At 45.1% G+C, this 17,333-nt stretch overlaps 1 protein-coding gene and 1 non-coding gene across 2 annotated transcripts in view; both read right to left on the bottom strand.

Moving 5' to 3' along the window:
• The window catches only part of SLC22A4 (solute carrier family 22 member 4), a 44,996-nt gene that overhangs the window by 9,969 nt on the left and 17,694 nt on the right, over window positions 1–17,333 (bottom strand). The window contains exons 4-6 of the mRNA XM_047084388.1: window positions 9,844–10,015; window positions 5,327–5,453; window positions 767–867 (exon numbers count right to left, since the gene is read on the bottom strand). Coding sequence (XP_046940344.1) covers window positions 767–867; window positions 5,327–5,453; window positions 9,844–10,015 — 400 coding nt within the window. The remainder of the gene's footprint in view (window positions 1–766; window positions 868–5,326; window positions 5,454–9,843; window positions 10,016–17,333) is intronic.
• On the bottom strand, window positions 7,104–7,188 carry TRNAR-UCG (transfer RNA arginine (anticodon UCG)). The gene has a single exon. It is a non-coding gene; the product is annotated as a tRNA-Arg (tRNA).

Raw genomic sequence — 17,333 nt, 5'->3', positions numbered from 1 at the left:
AAGTATAATGCAGGCAAAACTAGGGACTAGTACTGGTTCAGTAGCACTCGAGATACATTTGCACCAATGACATACGCTGACATAGAAGAAGTAAGCAGGTGTAGAGTGAGGAAAGCCATGTGCTTGTGACACACTTGCTGTATCAAGGGGCATAACTCTGTCATTGATCTCTTCTAACTGCAAAACAGGATGGCCCTAAAAGCAGACTCACTGCAGTCTCTGAACCTACAATTTCTTGTGTTGCCACTGTCGGGTAGGCAGGTCTTCTTTTCTCCTTCCTCACTTCTTGGTAGATACATCATCAAATCTAGCCTACAGAGTCAATTCATTATTTCTATGCCTGAAAAATCACTGGGTAGTCTGCTATTGGCAAGGGTGAAAAGCTTATCAGAAGTCCGATGCAGTGGGGATGTTGTGACGTCACTGTTCAGCTGCCAGTCCAGCTTGGAGAAGCAGGAGCTGAATTACCCTCTCAGTCTCAGGCACCAGGAACATTAATGGTCTTCATCTCAACTACCCTAGGATTGGCAGACCCTTTCCATGCGGGCCACAGGACTGCAGACCTAAAGATTATCCCCTGTGACTTTTTTTTCAGCATCCAGTTCTGTGAATTGAATGGAGACATTTCCAAATGGCTTAGAATTCTGTAATTTTTATTTTGTCTCAGGAAAACTCAGGCCATGCCCTGATGTTCCCGGTGGATTAAAGAAAATCAATTGTACACTTATGTGCTGCATGTCACATTTCTAGATCACTTGTTACTTACCACAACATCAAAGACATAATGGTAATTGTGGCAATGTTCCGAGTCCTGAACAGGCTGAGAATGAGAATTTTCTGCTGGCTTGGGAGTTTTAGTTCCTGTAGCTAAAATAATGCAAATAACCAAGAGATGAAGAGGTTAGTGAGGAAGCATCTTCAACCCTGACAGTGTGGGAAAGACCAATGCTTGTAACTCTGCTTCGCCTTGAGTATGCTCAGAAGTCTGGAATTTGAGGGGAATAAGGGCATCTACATATATGATGCTTATTCTAACACTTTAAAATACTTGTGGCCCATTTTAGACAGAAGCCTTTGAAATATGTAACATTGGCTTCACTGTCTCTTCATATAAAGCCTGATTGCTAACAGCCTTTTCTTGACTCATGGTCACATCACTGTGGTGACCTTAATCACACGGAGCTGTGATCCTTAGGACCTGTGCTCCTTAGGGCCAAGCAGCCCCTAACTGCCTTGGGGTTCATGTCTGCTTTTTATATTTTTCTTGTTGTTGTCTCAGAGTTAGAAAGGATTTGGGTTGACTGAGGGACCTTGGGCAAGTGACTATTCCCCCTGAGCCTCAGTTTACTTGTATGTTAAAAAGGTATAATAATTGGGAGTTGAGAAGATTACATGAGATCATATATATGTATATAAAGCTTAGCATAGTACTTGAACCATAGTAAATACCCAATACATTTTAACTATACTTATTGCTACTACTGCATCACTGAGGAAAAGGTGCTATTTGGCTAGTGGCAATTTCTTACTGCTGTCAATGGGCTTCCCTCCTTTATTTTTAATTTAACTAAAGTGAATTTGCCATGTGTTAGGAATCTAGATAACCAAGCTCAGTGGAACTTGTAAAAAAGTTACAAGGCCCTGAGGTGGGTAATCTTTTTGGGATAAAGTGCAAGCACATAGAGTGCATGTGCAGTAAGATGCTGAGGGGCACCTGGGTGGCTCAGTCGCTTAAGCGTCTGACTTCAGCTCAGGTCGTGATCTCACAGTTGGTGAGTTTGAGCCCCGTGTCAGGCTCCCTGCTGACAGCTCAGAGTCTGGAGCCTGCTTCGGATTCTGTGTCTCCTTCTCTCTCTCTCTCTGCCCCTCCCCTACTTGTGTCCCTCTCTCTCTCACTCTCTCTCTCTCTCTCTCTCTCTCAAAAATAAATAAATAAACATTTTTTAAAAAAAGATTAAAAAAAATAAGAGGCCGAGGAAGGAGTGTGTACAATGAAGGAGTAAGACTGCCAGACTGGCCATTGTAGCAAGCGCTCCCCAAATATGAGCATCTGTCTTCCCAAGAATAACCACACTCCCTCCTGCAGTTCGCAGACATATCGCCTTTCTTCTACAGTATTTGGAGTGTGCAGCTCTAGAACATGCCCCTGGCAGTAGAACCCTGTTATCACAACAAAGCAAAGCCCCTGCATAAACTAGTGGGGACTAGAAGTCTTCAAGGGGGTTCTGGAAGTGGTGCCATGCATGGATAGGACCTGGGCACCAGGTCTATGCTAACACTTGGTGCTTTATGAAAATGCAGATCGCCAGGTCTTACCCTGGGTCTGCTGGATCTGAATAGTTCCTGTGGGCCCTGAAGCCTAGGATTCTGTATTTTTTTAAAACAATTTTTTTAACGTTTATTTATTTTTTTTTTTATTTTTTATTTTTATTTTTATTTTTTTAAATTTTTTTTTTTTCAACATTTATTTTTATTTTTGGGACAGAGAGAGACAGAGCATGAACGGGGGAGGCGCAGAGAGAGAGGGAGACACAGAATCGGAAACAGGCTCCAGGCTCTGAGCCATCAGCCCAGAGCCCGACGCGGGGCTCGAACTCACGGACCGCGAGATCGTGACCTGGCTGAAGTCGGACGCTTAACCGACTGCGCCACCCAGGCGCCCCTAACGTTTATTTATTTTTGAGAGACACGGCATGAGTGGGGAAGGGGCAGAGAGAGAGGGAGACACAGAATATGAAGCAGACTCCAGGCTCTGAGCTATCAGCACAGAGCCTCATGTGGGTCTCGAACTCACGGACCATGAGATCATGACCTGAGCCGAAGTCGGACATCCAAATGACTGAGCCACCCAGGCATTCCAAGGACAGTATTTTTAAAGCTCCTTGGGTGATTTTGATGACAGCCAGGTTTGGAAACCTCAGGACAAGAATATTTTTTTTTTTTTTAATTTTTTTTTCAACGTTTTTATTTATTTTTGGGACAGAGAGAGACAGAGCATGAACGGGGGAGGGGCAGAGAGAGAGGGAGACACAGAATCGAAACAGGCTCCAGGCTCCGAGCCATCCGCCCAGAGCCTGACGCGGGGCTCGAACTCACGGACCGCGAGATCGTGACCTGGCTGAAGTCGGACGCTTAACCGACTGCGCCACCCAGGCGCCCCACAAGAATATTTTTATATCCAGTGCTTGCCTCTGTATGGAGTCACCAAAATGCCTTTGAACCAGACTCGATGAGCAGGTTAAAGGTGCTTGAGAAGGAAAGCCAGAAAAGCCCCAGATCACTTTCCAAGATGATACTACTCTGTATTTTTTCCTGTCCACTGCCTCTACCATGAGATAAGAAAGCACAGTTGTGAAGAGCATGTACTTTGGCACCAGACAGCTCTAGTGAGACTTCTAGCTGTGTAATTCTAGGCAAATTACTTAACTTCTCTGTGCCTCAATTTCTTCTCCCGAAAAAAAGAGCCTAGAGTAGTATCCATGAGCTATGGCTTGAATGAACATCAAATAATTTGAATACCATGCCTGGCATCTGGTAGACTCTCCATTATCGTTCTGAGCAGGCCGCACTTGCTGACGCAGGGCTCTGTGGACCCTCCTTAAGAGGACCCCTCTCCACTGTCACCGGGAGGTGAGCAGCAGAGATGAACACTGGCTCTCTTTCCTCCAACAGGCTTGTCCAATTCAGGCTCCAAATGCCTCATGGTAGGAAGAAACAAGATGCTATCAGAAGCATGTGTTTTGACACTGGACTTTATTCTTATATCTAACTATCTCTTGTAAGTCTGACTTCTACTACTAAACTGTAAATTCCTCAAACACAGGAATCAGATCACATATCCAATAAATATCAACAAACAACCACCACAGTCCTGAGATGCAGAAGAGTTCACTGGACACTCCCCATGTCTAATAAATTATCTAAGGCTGGGAATGAAATTCTTTTTTTTAAACATTTGTTTAATGTTTATTTTTGGAGACAGAGAGGCCGGGGGGTGGGGGTGGGAAGGGGCAGAGAGAGCAGGAGACACAGAATCTGAAGCAGGCTCCAGGCTCTGAGCTGTCAGCACAGAGCCTCATGCGGGGCTCAAACTCACAAACCATGAGATCATGACCTGAGCTGAAATCAGATGCTTAACCAACTGAGCCACCGGGGGAACAGAATTCCTGATGTGAAGAGTGAAGGATTCAGCAATCTCTGTCCCAGCAGCCCTCTGGGACCTTGGGTTCCTGGCACTGTAATTAACGCTCCAGCCATTGCCAGGACATCTGCTTCTGACAGAGGTGCCAAAGGCCAGGGACGGAGGAAGCCCTTGGGGTGGAGCAGTGGTGTGCCCACCACCCTCTGAAAGTTCTGCTTTCTGTGGAAGCCAGCAGTGCGGACATCAATGTGGGCAGGCATACTGTTGCTGCAGCTGCCTTAGTCTTCTTTGGGTTTCCTGGGCAGACACCTACCCTTCTCCTAGCCAGGAAAGCCCTGCTCCATTCTTTCCATTCATCTAAGGGCCCCCACCCCTGGTTCAGACCTGCCTCTTCAGCTCTGAGTCTGTCTGTTCCCTTTCTCTGCTGGCACACAGCATCTACTCCTTGGATACATAAGCATTTCCTCCCTCCTGGCATCATTTATGTTTCATCTAATCTTGGTGACACTCTTAGCTACATGCTATGCTCCTTAAGCATAGGAACTGTACCTCACTTTCTCATTTTCTCTAGGACGTGGCACAGGGCATGAATGGGGACACTGCAAGTCTTCACTGACTGTCAGGAAGTGTGGCTGCCACCATGGAATATCTTTTTCGCATGGTCTCTTGCCTTCAGGGGTGAACCTTCGAGCCTTTTGGGGTGAACCCTTGAGCCTGTGCTTTCACACCTTTAGGTTCTAGACACGACACAGCAAGACTAAAGGCATATACAACTTCCTCAGCAGCTTTGGTACGATTCAGAGTACAGTGGGTAAATCCTGCACAGAATTTCCCTCAACTACATTTTTTTCCACTTAATGTGGACATTTAGATTATGTGATATGCAACTGCACCAGTGGTTTGGAGCAGTACCAGTAAAAAGTTGGAAGTAAACTTGCCAAAGGAAAGGGAATTAGTATTTAATCAACACTTGTATGCTAAGCAGTTTACATACATGATCGCACCTAATTCATACACAGCATTTTGACGTGGGTTTCATCTCAGAACTTAATCATCACTATGTCTCTAAGGACTCATGCAGCACGTGGTACATAGTGGGCACTCAAAACACATCGGATTAAATTACATTCCCTGAAATCAAGAATGCATGGCTGACCTCAAGAGGGCACATCTGCAAATGTTTACCTCCATAGGATCAAAAATCACCACAGGGGCCGCTTTGTTGTTCATTTTTGCAGCTTTTTGGATGATATTTTCAGCCTCTATAAATCTTCTCTGGGATATCAACCACCGGGGAGATTCAGGAATAAACCTGGAATAAATTTTTAAGGGTTTATAATTTTTCAGAATAGCAAGCTTTCATAGTGTTCACCACAAGTTCCCCCCAAATGATTTTTATTTTGTGAAATTGTAGTGTGCCTGTTTAAAGGAAATCAGGAAGGGGGGCACCTCATAAGATTTCCATTGATAATAGGAATAAACAAAAGCACCTCCAAGTTTCAAAGTCTTGATCAAACCATAAGACCAATCATCATCAGTTGGACTTGAAGCCAGGACCAGACCATAAGGAGTAACATTAACTGTGGGTGCGTGTAAGCCAGGGCAGTAGGAGAAAGTCATCTCAAATGTAATAGCCAGGGTGGGTCATAAAAGAAACACAATCTAGTGTCTTTTTAGTGTCTCCATCCCTTGAAGAATTCCTGGGGCCCCAGCTGACGAAGCTCAAAAGTTTATCAGGTAAAGGGTGGCCAAGGCATCTGTGCTTTCTGGGCTCTTCTTACAGTCAGAGGAGAAGATGTACATATGGACACCCTCCGATGGGCTATCCCTGTGGCTCTCAACAGACTCCCAGGCCAGTGAGTAACCAAACCAGTTTTTGGGAGAGAGTCAATGTTATCTTTTTTTTTTTAACCATCTAGAAACTTTTTTTATTACACACACTTGACTTCTATTCTTTCCTAATTTTTCTATTTTTTCTATTTCTATTTATTTTTTCATACTTATATTTATTTATATTTTCTATTCTTTTCTACTTTTTATTACTCAAAATCTCTTAGCCATTCTTCTGCCATTCTTCTCTTGTTTTTCTCACCTATTTGTCAGTACTCAGTTATCCCAGAAAATAAATCACATGTAGCAGGTATAGGGGCCTCCTATAATTACATGTGCCCCTCTAAAGCCTCAATAGGAATTAATCTCAGAGCAAAACACAACTTATCAAATGGTCAACCCTCAGCCTCCTCCCCCCGCCTATTAGCACATGAGTTGAAAAATGAACCCAGTTTATATTTTTTGGAATCTACTCTTAGTTGGTCCCTGTAGCAACTGTGATGTTAGGTCACTGACCTTCAGTAATTGACCTGTGCTGTCCAAGAGAACTTTCTGCAGTGTTCTATAGCTGTTTTGTTCAATATAGTAGCCAATAACCACATGTTGTTGAGCTAGTATAACTAGTGTGACTGAGGAAATGAATTTTTAATTTTATTTACTTTTAATTAATTTTAATTTACATAGCTGCATGTGGCTAGTGGCTACTGTGTTAGTGCATAATTTGAGGCCTTACTTCCCAGCCACTGTATACTTCATGTATATATACATGTATGCTTTACTTCTGATTCTGAGCAATGTCTTTCCCCCACCAGGTTGTTCTTAGAAATACTCTACCTTTCCTTCCACAGGCTTTCAGGGCCATCATTGACCTCAAGTTCCTAATGTTTAGTCAGCTAGATATTGAAAAGCTTCTATTGGTTCTTCAAGTTGCATCTATTGGCTCTTTCTCACCCCCTATACACATACTCCATTCATACCTGTAGTCACTTCTTGCCAAACCTTTTTAAAAATAATTTTTTTAAAATTTATTCATTTTTAAGAGACAAAGAGAGACAGAGCACAAGTTGGGGAGGGCAGAGAGAGAGAGACACAGAACCCAAAGCAGGGTCCAGGCTCTGAGCTGTCAGCACAGAGCCTGACGTGGGGCTTGAACCCACGAACCGTGAGATCAAGATCTGAGCCGAAGTCAGATGCTCAACCAACTGAGCCACCCAGGCGCCCCTTGCTAAACCTTTTAAAGGGAACTTGGGACAGGGGTGGCTGGGTGGCTCAGTTGGCGACTCTTGATTTCGGCTCAGGTCGTGATCTCACAGTTTGTGAGATCAAGTCCCACGTCGGGCTCTGTGCTGACAGCACAGAACCTGCTTGAGATTCTCTCTCTCCCTCTTTCTCTGCCCCTCCCCTGGTCGTGTGTGCCCCCCCACCCCTGTCTCTCTCTCTCTCTCTAAATAAATAAGTAAACATAAACAAACAAACAAACAAAAAAGGAACCTGGGACATAAAAAATTCCCCAGACTACCTGCAGGGCTCTGCATGGGTTTACTCCCATTTCCAGGCCACCATACTCAGGGCTGCTGTGATCTCTATTTTTGGATTGCCATGGCTTTTTACTGCATGGAGAATTAAGTCTAGCTGATTATTTCAAAATTTAATGGAGTACCATATGAGGTTATACACCGTAGCCTCTCTAGGTATTGAATTCAAGTTGAACAGGGGAAGAGCATTGCTAGAGAGTCTCTATCATACATTGAGCAGACAGCAGGAAGTGCAGCAGCCCTAACCTGACCCCTCAATCACCCCAACCCCCCCAGACTGATGAGTATGGCTTCCGGAAGTCCCACCCTCAGGGATGAGGCATTCATAAGAAAGCTATTCTGTTTTTATAGGGGAATGATAAGACTGTTGTTAAACTTTCAGCATACGCACTCAGCTTTGTAGTGCTGGCCCGGGGCTGCCCTCTGTCTAGGGCAGTCCTGTCCCTGGTACAGTGTGCCCACAGCCGGGAGCGCTCATGGGTCAGCCCATGGGCAACCAACAGAAGCAAGAACTCTCCTTAGGGCAAGAGTAATGCAGCTCCTCATGGGATGGACCTCCTCAGCTGGAAACCGAAGGGGCTGACCTACCAGAGTGGTTCCTTGCTGTAGTATCTGAGCCTGAGGCAAAGGTCCAAGCCCCAGAAATTAAAATCCATACTAATCTCTAATGGTCAGTCAGGGCCCTTCTATTTTTATTCTCTCTCTCTCTCTCTCTCTCTCTCTCTCTCTTATAGGAGCACATACCAATAACATATTATTATACCATATTTTAGAAGTACTGGTGTCTTATGCCAAAACAGCAACCAGGAATCATAGATTATTAACATCATTTGTGTGAAGAGGCAGAAAATAACCTTTGAATAATCTTGTCTCGTGTCTTGAGAGAATCTCTGGTCACCACCATCTCTTATAATAAATTCAGTTAGCAAGGGAATTATGGAAACAGAGACAGAAGATGTGATGAAGGTAATGTTGATGATAATGATGATGCTGGCTCTCATTCCAGGAAATTGCCCTTCTCTTGTAAATCTGGGGTGCTTCCTTGGAGACAGAGCTCTGTAGTTAATGGTCTGTCCTTATTTCCCATAAGCTTTCCTGACCCTCAGACTGAGTACCAGAAGAAACCTCCAAATCAGAATAGTAGCTAACCTTGAAAACAGTGTCTCTCAAATTCCAGAGAAGTAAGGAAAAAAAGTGCTTTCTCCTCCCAGGCACATGTATGCCAAGAATTTACACTGAAAAACATAGCAGTCTTAGAGGTGATAAAAAGACAGTAGCTTGGAGTGGTCCAACCTGAGCTATCCAGTCCAAGGAGGCCAAAATGTGCTGTCAGTCTGTATGGCTGTCTAACAATTGCAGGAAGATAAAAGACCTTCTGGCAACTTCCTAGGCTGTGTCCACAGGACAGGGAAACCATAAGAGCTAGTCTAAACCATGAGTTTTTAAAATTGGTCAAAGAAACTTTCATTGTGTGTAAGCAGGTACAGATCAAGCAGTTTGGTAAAACCTGTCACTGCGGGGAGATTTGATATTGATAACCTGAAACCAAACCAAGAAGGATTAACGAGAGAGAGAGGGAGACCCACCAGTAGAAGAAATCCCCTTTCCTCTTACTTAAATATGGGGGGAGGGAATCCAAAATACAAAAAAATGGGGGAATCCCCCAAAAGAGGGTGCAACTGGAACCTTATTCCATGATTCTAATCTCTTCTCTCACCTGAAATTTCCCACATAATCATGTTGGGTGAAACTGGGACCCAGTATCTCCAAACTTGGTTATTCCCACACCAATGTGTCAAAATTGGGTGGCAGGATTATGGAAGGAGAGAACATTTCTCTAACAACTTATTAAACGAAAGTAATTCTTTCGCCCTTCAAGACAAAGCAGATAAACAGGAGCAACCTACATGTTAATCACCTTGTGATAGAGAAGCCTGAGGAAATGACACTAGATGAATCCATAAGGAGAAAGAGATTTCCTAGAGACAGAACAGTGTGGAAAGAGCAGGGTGGGACAGAGTTGGAAATAACAGAACCCCACAGTAACAACTCCACAAGCAACATCAACAACCAACATCAAGTTGGGTGAGCCTGTGGGGGGAAGCCTGTGGGGGGGGGCGTTTCCTGAGAACTGTGCTTTTCGGGGACCATGGAGAATCAAACCCCAGCACACAGGCCCACCCACAGCGAGGCAGACACTCTACGGGCTCCGAAACCCCAGCCTCAGCCAGCCGCGCTGAGGTCACGCAAGCCCACGCGAGGAGGATCCACACCAGGCTCTGGCTCCAGGCATGCTGGCCCGCAGCAGGGGGCTGTCTGGGACCGAGCCACACTCACCACCACAGGGGGATGCACAGCACCCCCGGCACCGTCAGCGCCAGCAGCAGCATCCGCCAGTCTCTGATGAAGTAAGCAAACAGTGGCAGCAGCATGTAGCCAACTGCAAAAAATGTGCACACTCCTAACGTAGAGAATATAATACGAACTGACTTGCCAAGAATTTCAGTTCCTGTTCAAAACAAGGGAGGAGTATTAGCATTTTAACTCACTTTAATATTTGCTGTTTTACATCAATTACCTGGCAGTTAGAGTTCAAACTGTAATTACTTGCAAAAGGGAAGTGGCACTTGTTTGCCGTGTGGCCCAGAGGAGGCATGATCAGGGTGAAGGAAAGCAGGAAGTGACCCAAGACTTGTCACCTTAGAGAAGGATGAGTTTTCATGAGATTTTAAAGGAGCCATAGATTTATCTTTTGAAGGCCATCTCATGTCACAGAAATATCATGCCCAGCCCTGAGGGGTAATCTCTTCTGAGAAGGCCACATTTCCAAAATGAGTGCCCCAGGTTGAGGAGCCGACAGGGTGCTCCAGGAGACAGTCGGGGCTCTTCTGGGGGTCTCTGTGGAGTCGTGATGCATGGAGCCTTTCCCAGAGTTCTGCACTATAAACAGACACGGGGTCCTGGGCAACAGTGGGAAGTTCATAGTTAACTGAGTCGCATTAGGACACCTTTAGCCACCCTTGAGCCCTGGGAAGTGATAAATAGGGTCCAGCTGGCTCCTGAGGTACATAGGGAAGGTTCCAACATCCAGGGCTGAATTCCCCGCAGCCACACTGTGTCCAGAGATCAGCCCCAGGCAGAAATAGTCTATTCAGACCATGGAAAGAAAAGAAGCAGCTGATTTGCTGGCCCAGCAGGTGACAGGCAGCTCTACAGCTGGCCACACACCCAGGGAACTTCATGGAGCCTCCCCAGAGCGCCACAAAGGGCCAAGACTGCTTGGCGTTGGGCCCTAGTTTGGGGAGAGGACACACAGGTGGCTGTTGGCTCTTGCTGTGCTCAGTGCCACAGGTCTTCCAGAGATATTGCCTGCCTCTTGGAGCTCTCAGTTGATATGGGGGAGTCTGAGAAGAAGCTCCTTCTGTTGTCACAGAGTTCCAGGCCCTTTCCGGAGTCCACTCTTGGTCCTCTGCCCCGAGGCAGAGATCTGGCCAATGGCAACGGCTCTGCCTTTTATTTGAGATCTGCCCACCACTGCAGAAAAGTAACCCAGGAAACACAAAACAGCATTCAAAGGACCGTTCAGGCTTGTCTTTAAAGAGATATTTTCTCAGATGTGTTGATATGCCCTGAGCCTAGGCTAAGGAATTAAGGGCTAATTCCAGAGAAGCAGTACAATTACTACTGTTGACCCTTGAGCAATGGGTTTGAATTCCATGGGTCCACATACACAAGGTTTTTGTTTTTTGTTTTGTTTTGTTATTGTTTTAGTAAATAAGTATGGTACTGTAAATATATTTCTCTTCCTTATGATTTTCATAATAACATTTTCTTTTTTCTAGCTAACTTTATTATAAGAATACAGTAATAATATATTCAACATAAAAAATATGTTAATTGTGGGGCCGCTGGGTGGCTCAGTCAGTTGAGCATCCGACTTCGACTCAGGTCATGACCTCACGGTTAGTGAGTTCGAGCCCCACTTCGGGCTCTGTGCTGACAGCTCAGAGCCTGGAGCCTGATTCGGATTCTGTGTCTCCCTCTCTTTCTGCCCCTCCTCCACTCATGCTCTGTCTCTCTCTCAAAAATAAATAAACATTAAAAAAATACATATGTTAATTGACTGTGTATGTTATCAGTAAGGCTTCTGATCAATGGTAGGCTCTTAGTAGTTAAGTGTTGGCGAAGTCAAAAGTAATACATGGGATTTTCGACTGTGTGGGTGAAGGAGGGGTCAGCACCCCAACCCCCTTGCTCATGGGTCAATTGTATTTGGCTAGTTTCCCATTCTCACCACTTGTTCCTTATCCCCAACCCATTTCTTCCTCAGCATGACTTAGAGGTTTGCCTCAGTGGTTCCCTCTTGAACACCCATTGCTAAAAAGCAGACTGTTAGAAATGTGCGCCTCTCACATCCCAGACTGTGGGCAACAGCCCTAACCACCTGGGGCCTGTTATAGCCTCTCAACTAATTTCCAAAAATAGGGCCTAACTTCTCTGAAGATCATGAGTGTTAATTTCAGGTATTTTCTTACCTCGCTAAGGACCCTCCTACCACTCCATAGGCAGACTCACCATGCCATGTTTCTAAACACTTCGGCTGTAATTATTGTGATGTGAGAATGGATAGGGGGTGCTTCATTCCTAAGCAGAGATTCAGAAGTGAAGCAGCAGAGGATTTGGTTGTGGAAAAGAGAAAGTGCACAGGACCAAGGGAGAATCTTGCAGAATTGTGAAGCAAGGGAGCTCCCCCATACTTCCACGATCCTGATAAGAAAGAGAAGCGACACCACTGGGTTCCTGGATAATCTCTGTCACTAAGCTCGAGTGTCAGGGCAGAACAGAGTTGTTCTGACTTTGCAGAGTACCCATGGGAGACAGAGCTTTTTAAATCTACCACTCTGCCTTTCTGTGGAGCCACATGGATGGCATGAACCTGAAGAGTTCCTTATTAGCACGACTTCCTGCTCTGTGACTTTTAGACCATCACCCCTCTGCAAACATTATCATTGTCCTCATCATCACCATCATCTTCACACTAGCATTTATTTTGAGCTGGCACTTTGAGTCAGGTTCTAGACTAAGTGTTTACTCTATTATCTCTTTGAAGCATCACAATAATTGTGCAAAAATGAATATTACTTCTGTTTTACATATAATCAGCTGAGACTTAAACAGCTGAAGCAAATGGTCTCACTTCACACCATGTATAAAAAATCACCTGGGGGCAAAGCCTGGGCCTTCTCAACCAGTTCTTCACCTGAGACTCCTAAAGGAGACATTCATGGGAGATGGGTCAGGCCATGGTCTCCTTTCAAGAAGTGAGGATTTGTGTTTTCCCTTCCTGGGCTGGTCTTCGAACCAACTGGAGGCCAACCAGCCCTCTCAGAGGAACGCTAAGAGAGGAGCCTTGATTCCTGCAGACCTTTCACAGGCTGTAGCTGCCCCACAGGTGACAGCAGTGACTTCTGGTTCTCCTGGCTGGGAATGCCTCTCCTGGCCTTGTTTACACCCTAGGTTTTTGCTTCTAGTTGGTCTTGGTCTAGTTGGTTCTTGGAGTGTCTCTTGGAAGTAAGACTCTGTCATCTAAGCCAGAAGGGCCTGTCCTGGCCAGGAGTGTTTGCCTTTTGCCTGTCACTACCCCCTGAATCTAAGTACTCTCTCCAAGAGGGTACTCTGTCCAAGTGGGTGACTCAGGGAGGGTCAGGCTCACTTCTGCATTGATCAAGGCCCTTCTGTGGGAGTCATCCCAGGAACCACTGAATCCATTCCACATGGAGGCAGGACATGCTCTTCCATGAATGACTAACACAGGCCTGTGGCAGACCCCAGCTCAAGAAATAAGGTGGGGCAGTTGCCAGAATCAGGAGTAGGAGGCAGGGGCCCCTGGGTTGTGAGTACAGAAACCATATGCAGAGTGGCACCTGCAGAAAGCCTGGGCTCCTTGACACTCGCTTACTACTAGAGTAACTTTGATAAGTCCTACTTCATGGAGTTCTTATTACAAGGACTGAGATACTGTGTGTAAAGTGCCTAGTACAGCATCTGGCATATGACAGGTTCTCAGGAATAGCTAATTCTTTTATCCTTGTCAAACAATTGAAATATGCTGGATGTCAGAGGAATGATGGGAAGTACGGTGCCTTTGACCAAGAGGTCAGACAGTAGAACCTCTCTTTGCTCCCTGGAAAATACTCAGAATTCTCTCCAAATTAACAGATATCCCCCTACTCAGGGCTACTTCTCTCCCTTCTATGAACCTAAAGAGATCATTCTAGTTAAAAGTAACATTTCCTATCTCTGCATATATCCAGCATATAGCCACCCCTACCTCACCCATGTCTCATGTCCTCAGTAACAACTGCATTGACTGCCTCTGTTGACCAGATGTAAACTCCTTGAGAACAGACAAGCGTGAGTCCTTGCTCCTCCCTGGGTCCCTCCAGATCTTTCTTCACATGATGCAGTGCAAAAAAGGGGTGACAGCAAATTTCTGCATCTTTTTAATGTATTTATATCCCATCTCATCCCTTGAAGTCTTTGGGGTAGCTAATAATTTGAGTACAATAAGAAAATGGTAACATTAAAGTAAAATACAAAGAAAGGTAAAAGTTATCCCTCGGAGAAAAGAACAAAAAATATGCAACTGATCACTTTGAAAAACACTATGGCACTTCCTTAAACGGTTAAACATAAAATTATTACCATATGACCTGGCAATTCCACTCCTAGGTATATAGGACAGGAGAACTGAAAAACACATATCCACAAAAAACTCTGTACTCATATGTTTGATAGCAGCATTCTTTTTGATAACCAAAAAGTGGAAACAACTGAGACGCCCATCAACTGATGTATGGATGAACAAGATGTAGTAAATCACTCAATGGAATAATGATTCATGCTATAGCATGGACCAACCTTGAAAACATCAAGTGAAGCAAGTCAGTCACAAAGGTCACATATTGTATGATTCCACTTATCTGAAATGTTCAGAATAGATAAATCCATATGGACAGAAAGTAGATCAGTGGTTGCCAAGGGCTAGGAAAAGAGGAAAATGGGGAGTCCCTGCTAATGGGTACAGAGTTTGGGGGGAGGTGATGAAAAAGTCCTGGAGTTAGAAAGAGCTGATGGTTGTACAACTTTGTGAATATAGTAATAACCACTAAAATACACATTTTAGGGGCACCTGGGTGTCTCAGTAGGTTAAGCATCCAACTTGAGCTCAGGTCATGATCTTGTGGTTCACGAGATCGAGCCCCATGTTGTGCTCTGTACTGACAGCTCAGAGCTTGGAGCCTGCTTCTGATTCTGTGTCTCCCTCTTTCTCTACTCCTCGCCTGCTCATGCTCTGTCTCTCTCTTTTTCTCTCTCTCTCAAAAATAAAATAAACACTAAAAAGTTTTAAATACACATTTTAAAAGAGTGCATAGTATGGTACGCAAATTACACCTTAATTTAAAAACAATTTAGGGGTGCCTGAGTGGCTCAGCTAAGTGTCTGACTTCTGCTCAGGTCATGATCTTGTGGTTCGTGAGTTCGAGCCCTGCGTCAGGCTCTCTGCCATCGTCAGCACAAAGCCTGCTTTGGAACCTCTGTCCCTCTCCTTCTCTGCCCCTGCCCAGCTTGTGTGGGCACGCACGCTTTCTCTTTCTCTCTCTCTCTCTCTCTCTCAAAAAAAAAAAAAAAACAAAAAAAAAAACATTTTAAAAATATGTGGCTAAAAAAGACTGCACAATTGATATAGTGAAATTTCAATTTTGCCTGAGCTTTCTGGTAGCCAGAGTTATAAAGGAAGATGCCATCAGTTACATACTTATGAAAAGGAAAAACACATGTAGACACCAGAGGAAGCAGAGTTTTAAATCGTTCGGCATGCTGGCACAAATATTGCATAGGAGGTTGAAGTTAGGAGTACTAGGAAAATACTGAATTAATGGATTTGTCAAGACAGGAAGGCAGTTAACTGTGCAAAATAAATTTGGACAGGTAGTGATGAGGGATAAAGGAGGAGCCTGTGGCATTTTACCCAGAAGGCTGTGGACGGCTTGAAGGCATAATTTCTGGGAAACAGTGGGAGACGGTGGGGGGCAGCTGGAGTGTAGAAAGGGTCAGTGTCATTGGTCCTGAGTGGTCATTTCCTCCTAAACTAGCATGGTTGTGGCAGTGCCCTCACTTCCAGGGGTATCCACTTCATGTTCCTTTGGCTAGCATTGCTCCTTCCCTTCCTTTTCTTGTCTCCTGAGATTCTGCCAGGTTTTACAATTTTTAAAAGGTCCACTTCTGCATCGTTTTGAGAATGGGAGTAATTCAGCTTCCTGAATTAACGTGAAGCCTCTTAAAATGAGATTATCATCACAGAGTCTTGCCAGTCCTTCCCTAGAGCCAGAGGGCAAAAAAGAAGGCCCAGACCCCAAACTTCAGTTTATTTTACTTGAAACCCGGAATTCGCTGTTTTAGCCCTGGAACACTAGAGAGCGCCGCTGTGCTGCAGGAGAAGCCAGCCTCCACCAAGTGCTCACACTCCACGCCAACCATGCCACCCGGCCGGCCCCAGGCACTGACACGAGTCCGCTGCTCCAGGGGGCACATTGGTTTTCAGTGATGTTCTTAAATGTGCATCCAGAGAACCCAACAAAAAGAGTCTCATACGAGGATACAAAAGTCGGCAGTTTCCTGCAAGTGCAATGAAAGCGCGATAGCCAAGGAGGCTCTGGGACCCAGGTGGATGGATGGGGAGCCTGTTGCACCCACCATCCAGCTCACTGATTGCTGGCTTGTACATGTGGGCTCTGATTGATTGTACATGATCTTACTTTCCCTTTGGCCCTGTCACTTCTCTTACACGGGGACCAGGGAGGGGAGTAGGTTGTAGTGTCAGGGCCAACTGGGCAGGATTTCCCTGTGGGATGCTCTTCCAGCCTCATCCACTCACACAGGGGAGGTTCCAAGGCTCCAGAAGCATCCTACGCCCCTGGAAAGGCAGGACTCAATATTGGCCGTTCAGTAGAACCTGGGGGACACCAGGTCTGGCACAAACCCCACCTGGCTCCCAATCCCAATGATAGGGTTTCTCTGGCTTCACCATGATTTTCTGCCCTTCCCTTTTAGATGGTCTTTTAGGCCCTCCTTAAAGGAGTCTGCCAATCTCAGGCAGAATCATCTGCTTTGGGAGACCTGTTTAGTCTCTGGTATGTGTCTGGCCCAAGTATAGCCACAAATTGGGCTTTTTGGACCTAGGGAGGATCACCCCTAGGAAGATGGATTCTGGGAGATTTTGCCCATGAGAACAAATAGGCTTTATTCAAGAGCCCTGTGTCCTTACAGCCATGAAGCATTAGGAGGTTGCAATTTCATCCTAAATTCCTCCAATTTCTCATTTCTAGCACTACTGGCCTGAAGCTGTGTGTCCTCTACACAAAGGACCTTCTTTTTTTTTTTTTTATATATATATGAAATTTATTGACAAATTGGTTTCCATACAACATCCAGTGCTCATCCCAAAAGGTGCCCTCCTCAATACCCATCACCCACCCGCCCCTCCCTCCCACCCCCCATCAACCCTCAGTTTGTTCTCAGTTTTTAACAGTCTCTTATGCTTTGGCTCTCTCCCACTCTAACGTCCTTTTTTTTTTTTTTTTTTTTTTTCCTTCCCCTCCCCCATGGGTTCCTGTTAAGTTTCTCAGGATCCACATAAGAGTGAAACCATATGGTATCTGTCTTTCTCTGTATGGCTTATTTCACTTAGCATCACACTCTCCAGTTCCATCCACGTTGCTACAAAAGGCCATATTTCATTTTTTCTCATTGCCACGTAGTATTCC

This window comes from Lynx rufus, unplaced genomic scaffold (assembly GCF_022079265.1).
Source record: "Lynx rufus isolate CCGP_SWC_20201006 ecotype Redwood Valley unplaced genomic scaffold, mLynRuf1.p SCAF_1, whole genome shotgun sequence".
NCBI lineage: Eukaryota > Metazoa > Chordata > Mammalia > Carnivora > Felidae > Lynx > Lynx rufus.
Note: the sequence above shows the minus strand (reverse complement) of the source record. Positions and strands in the feature narration are given on the sequence as shown.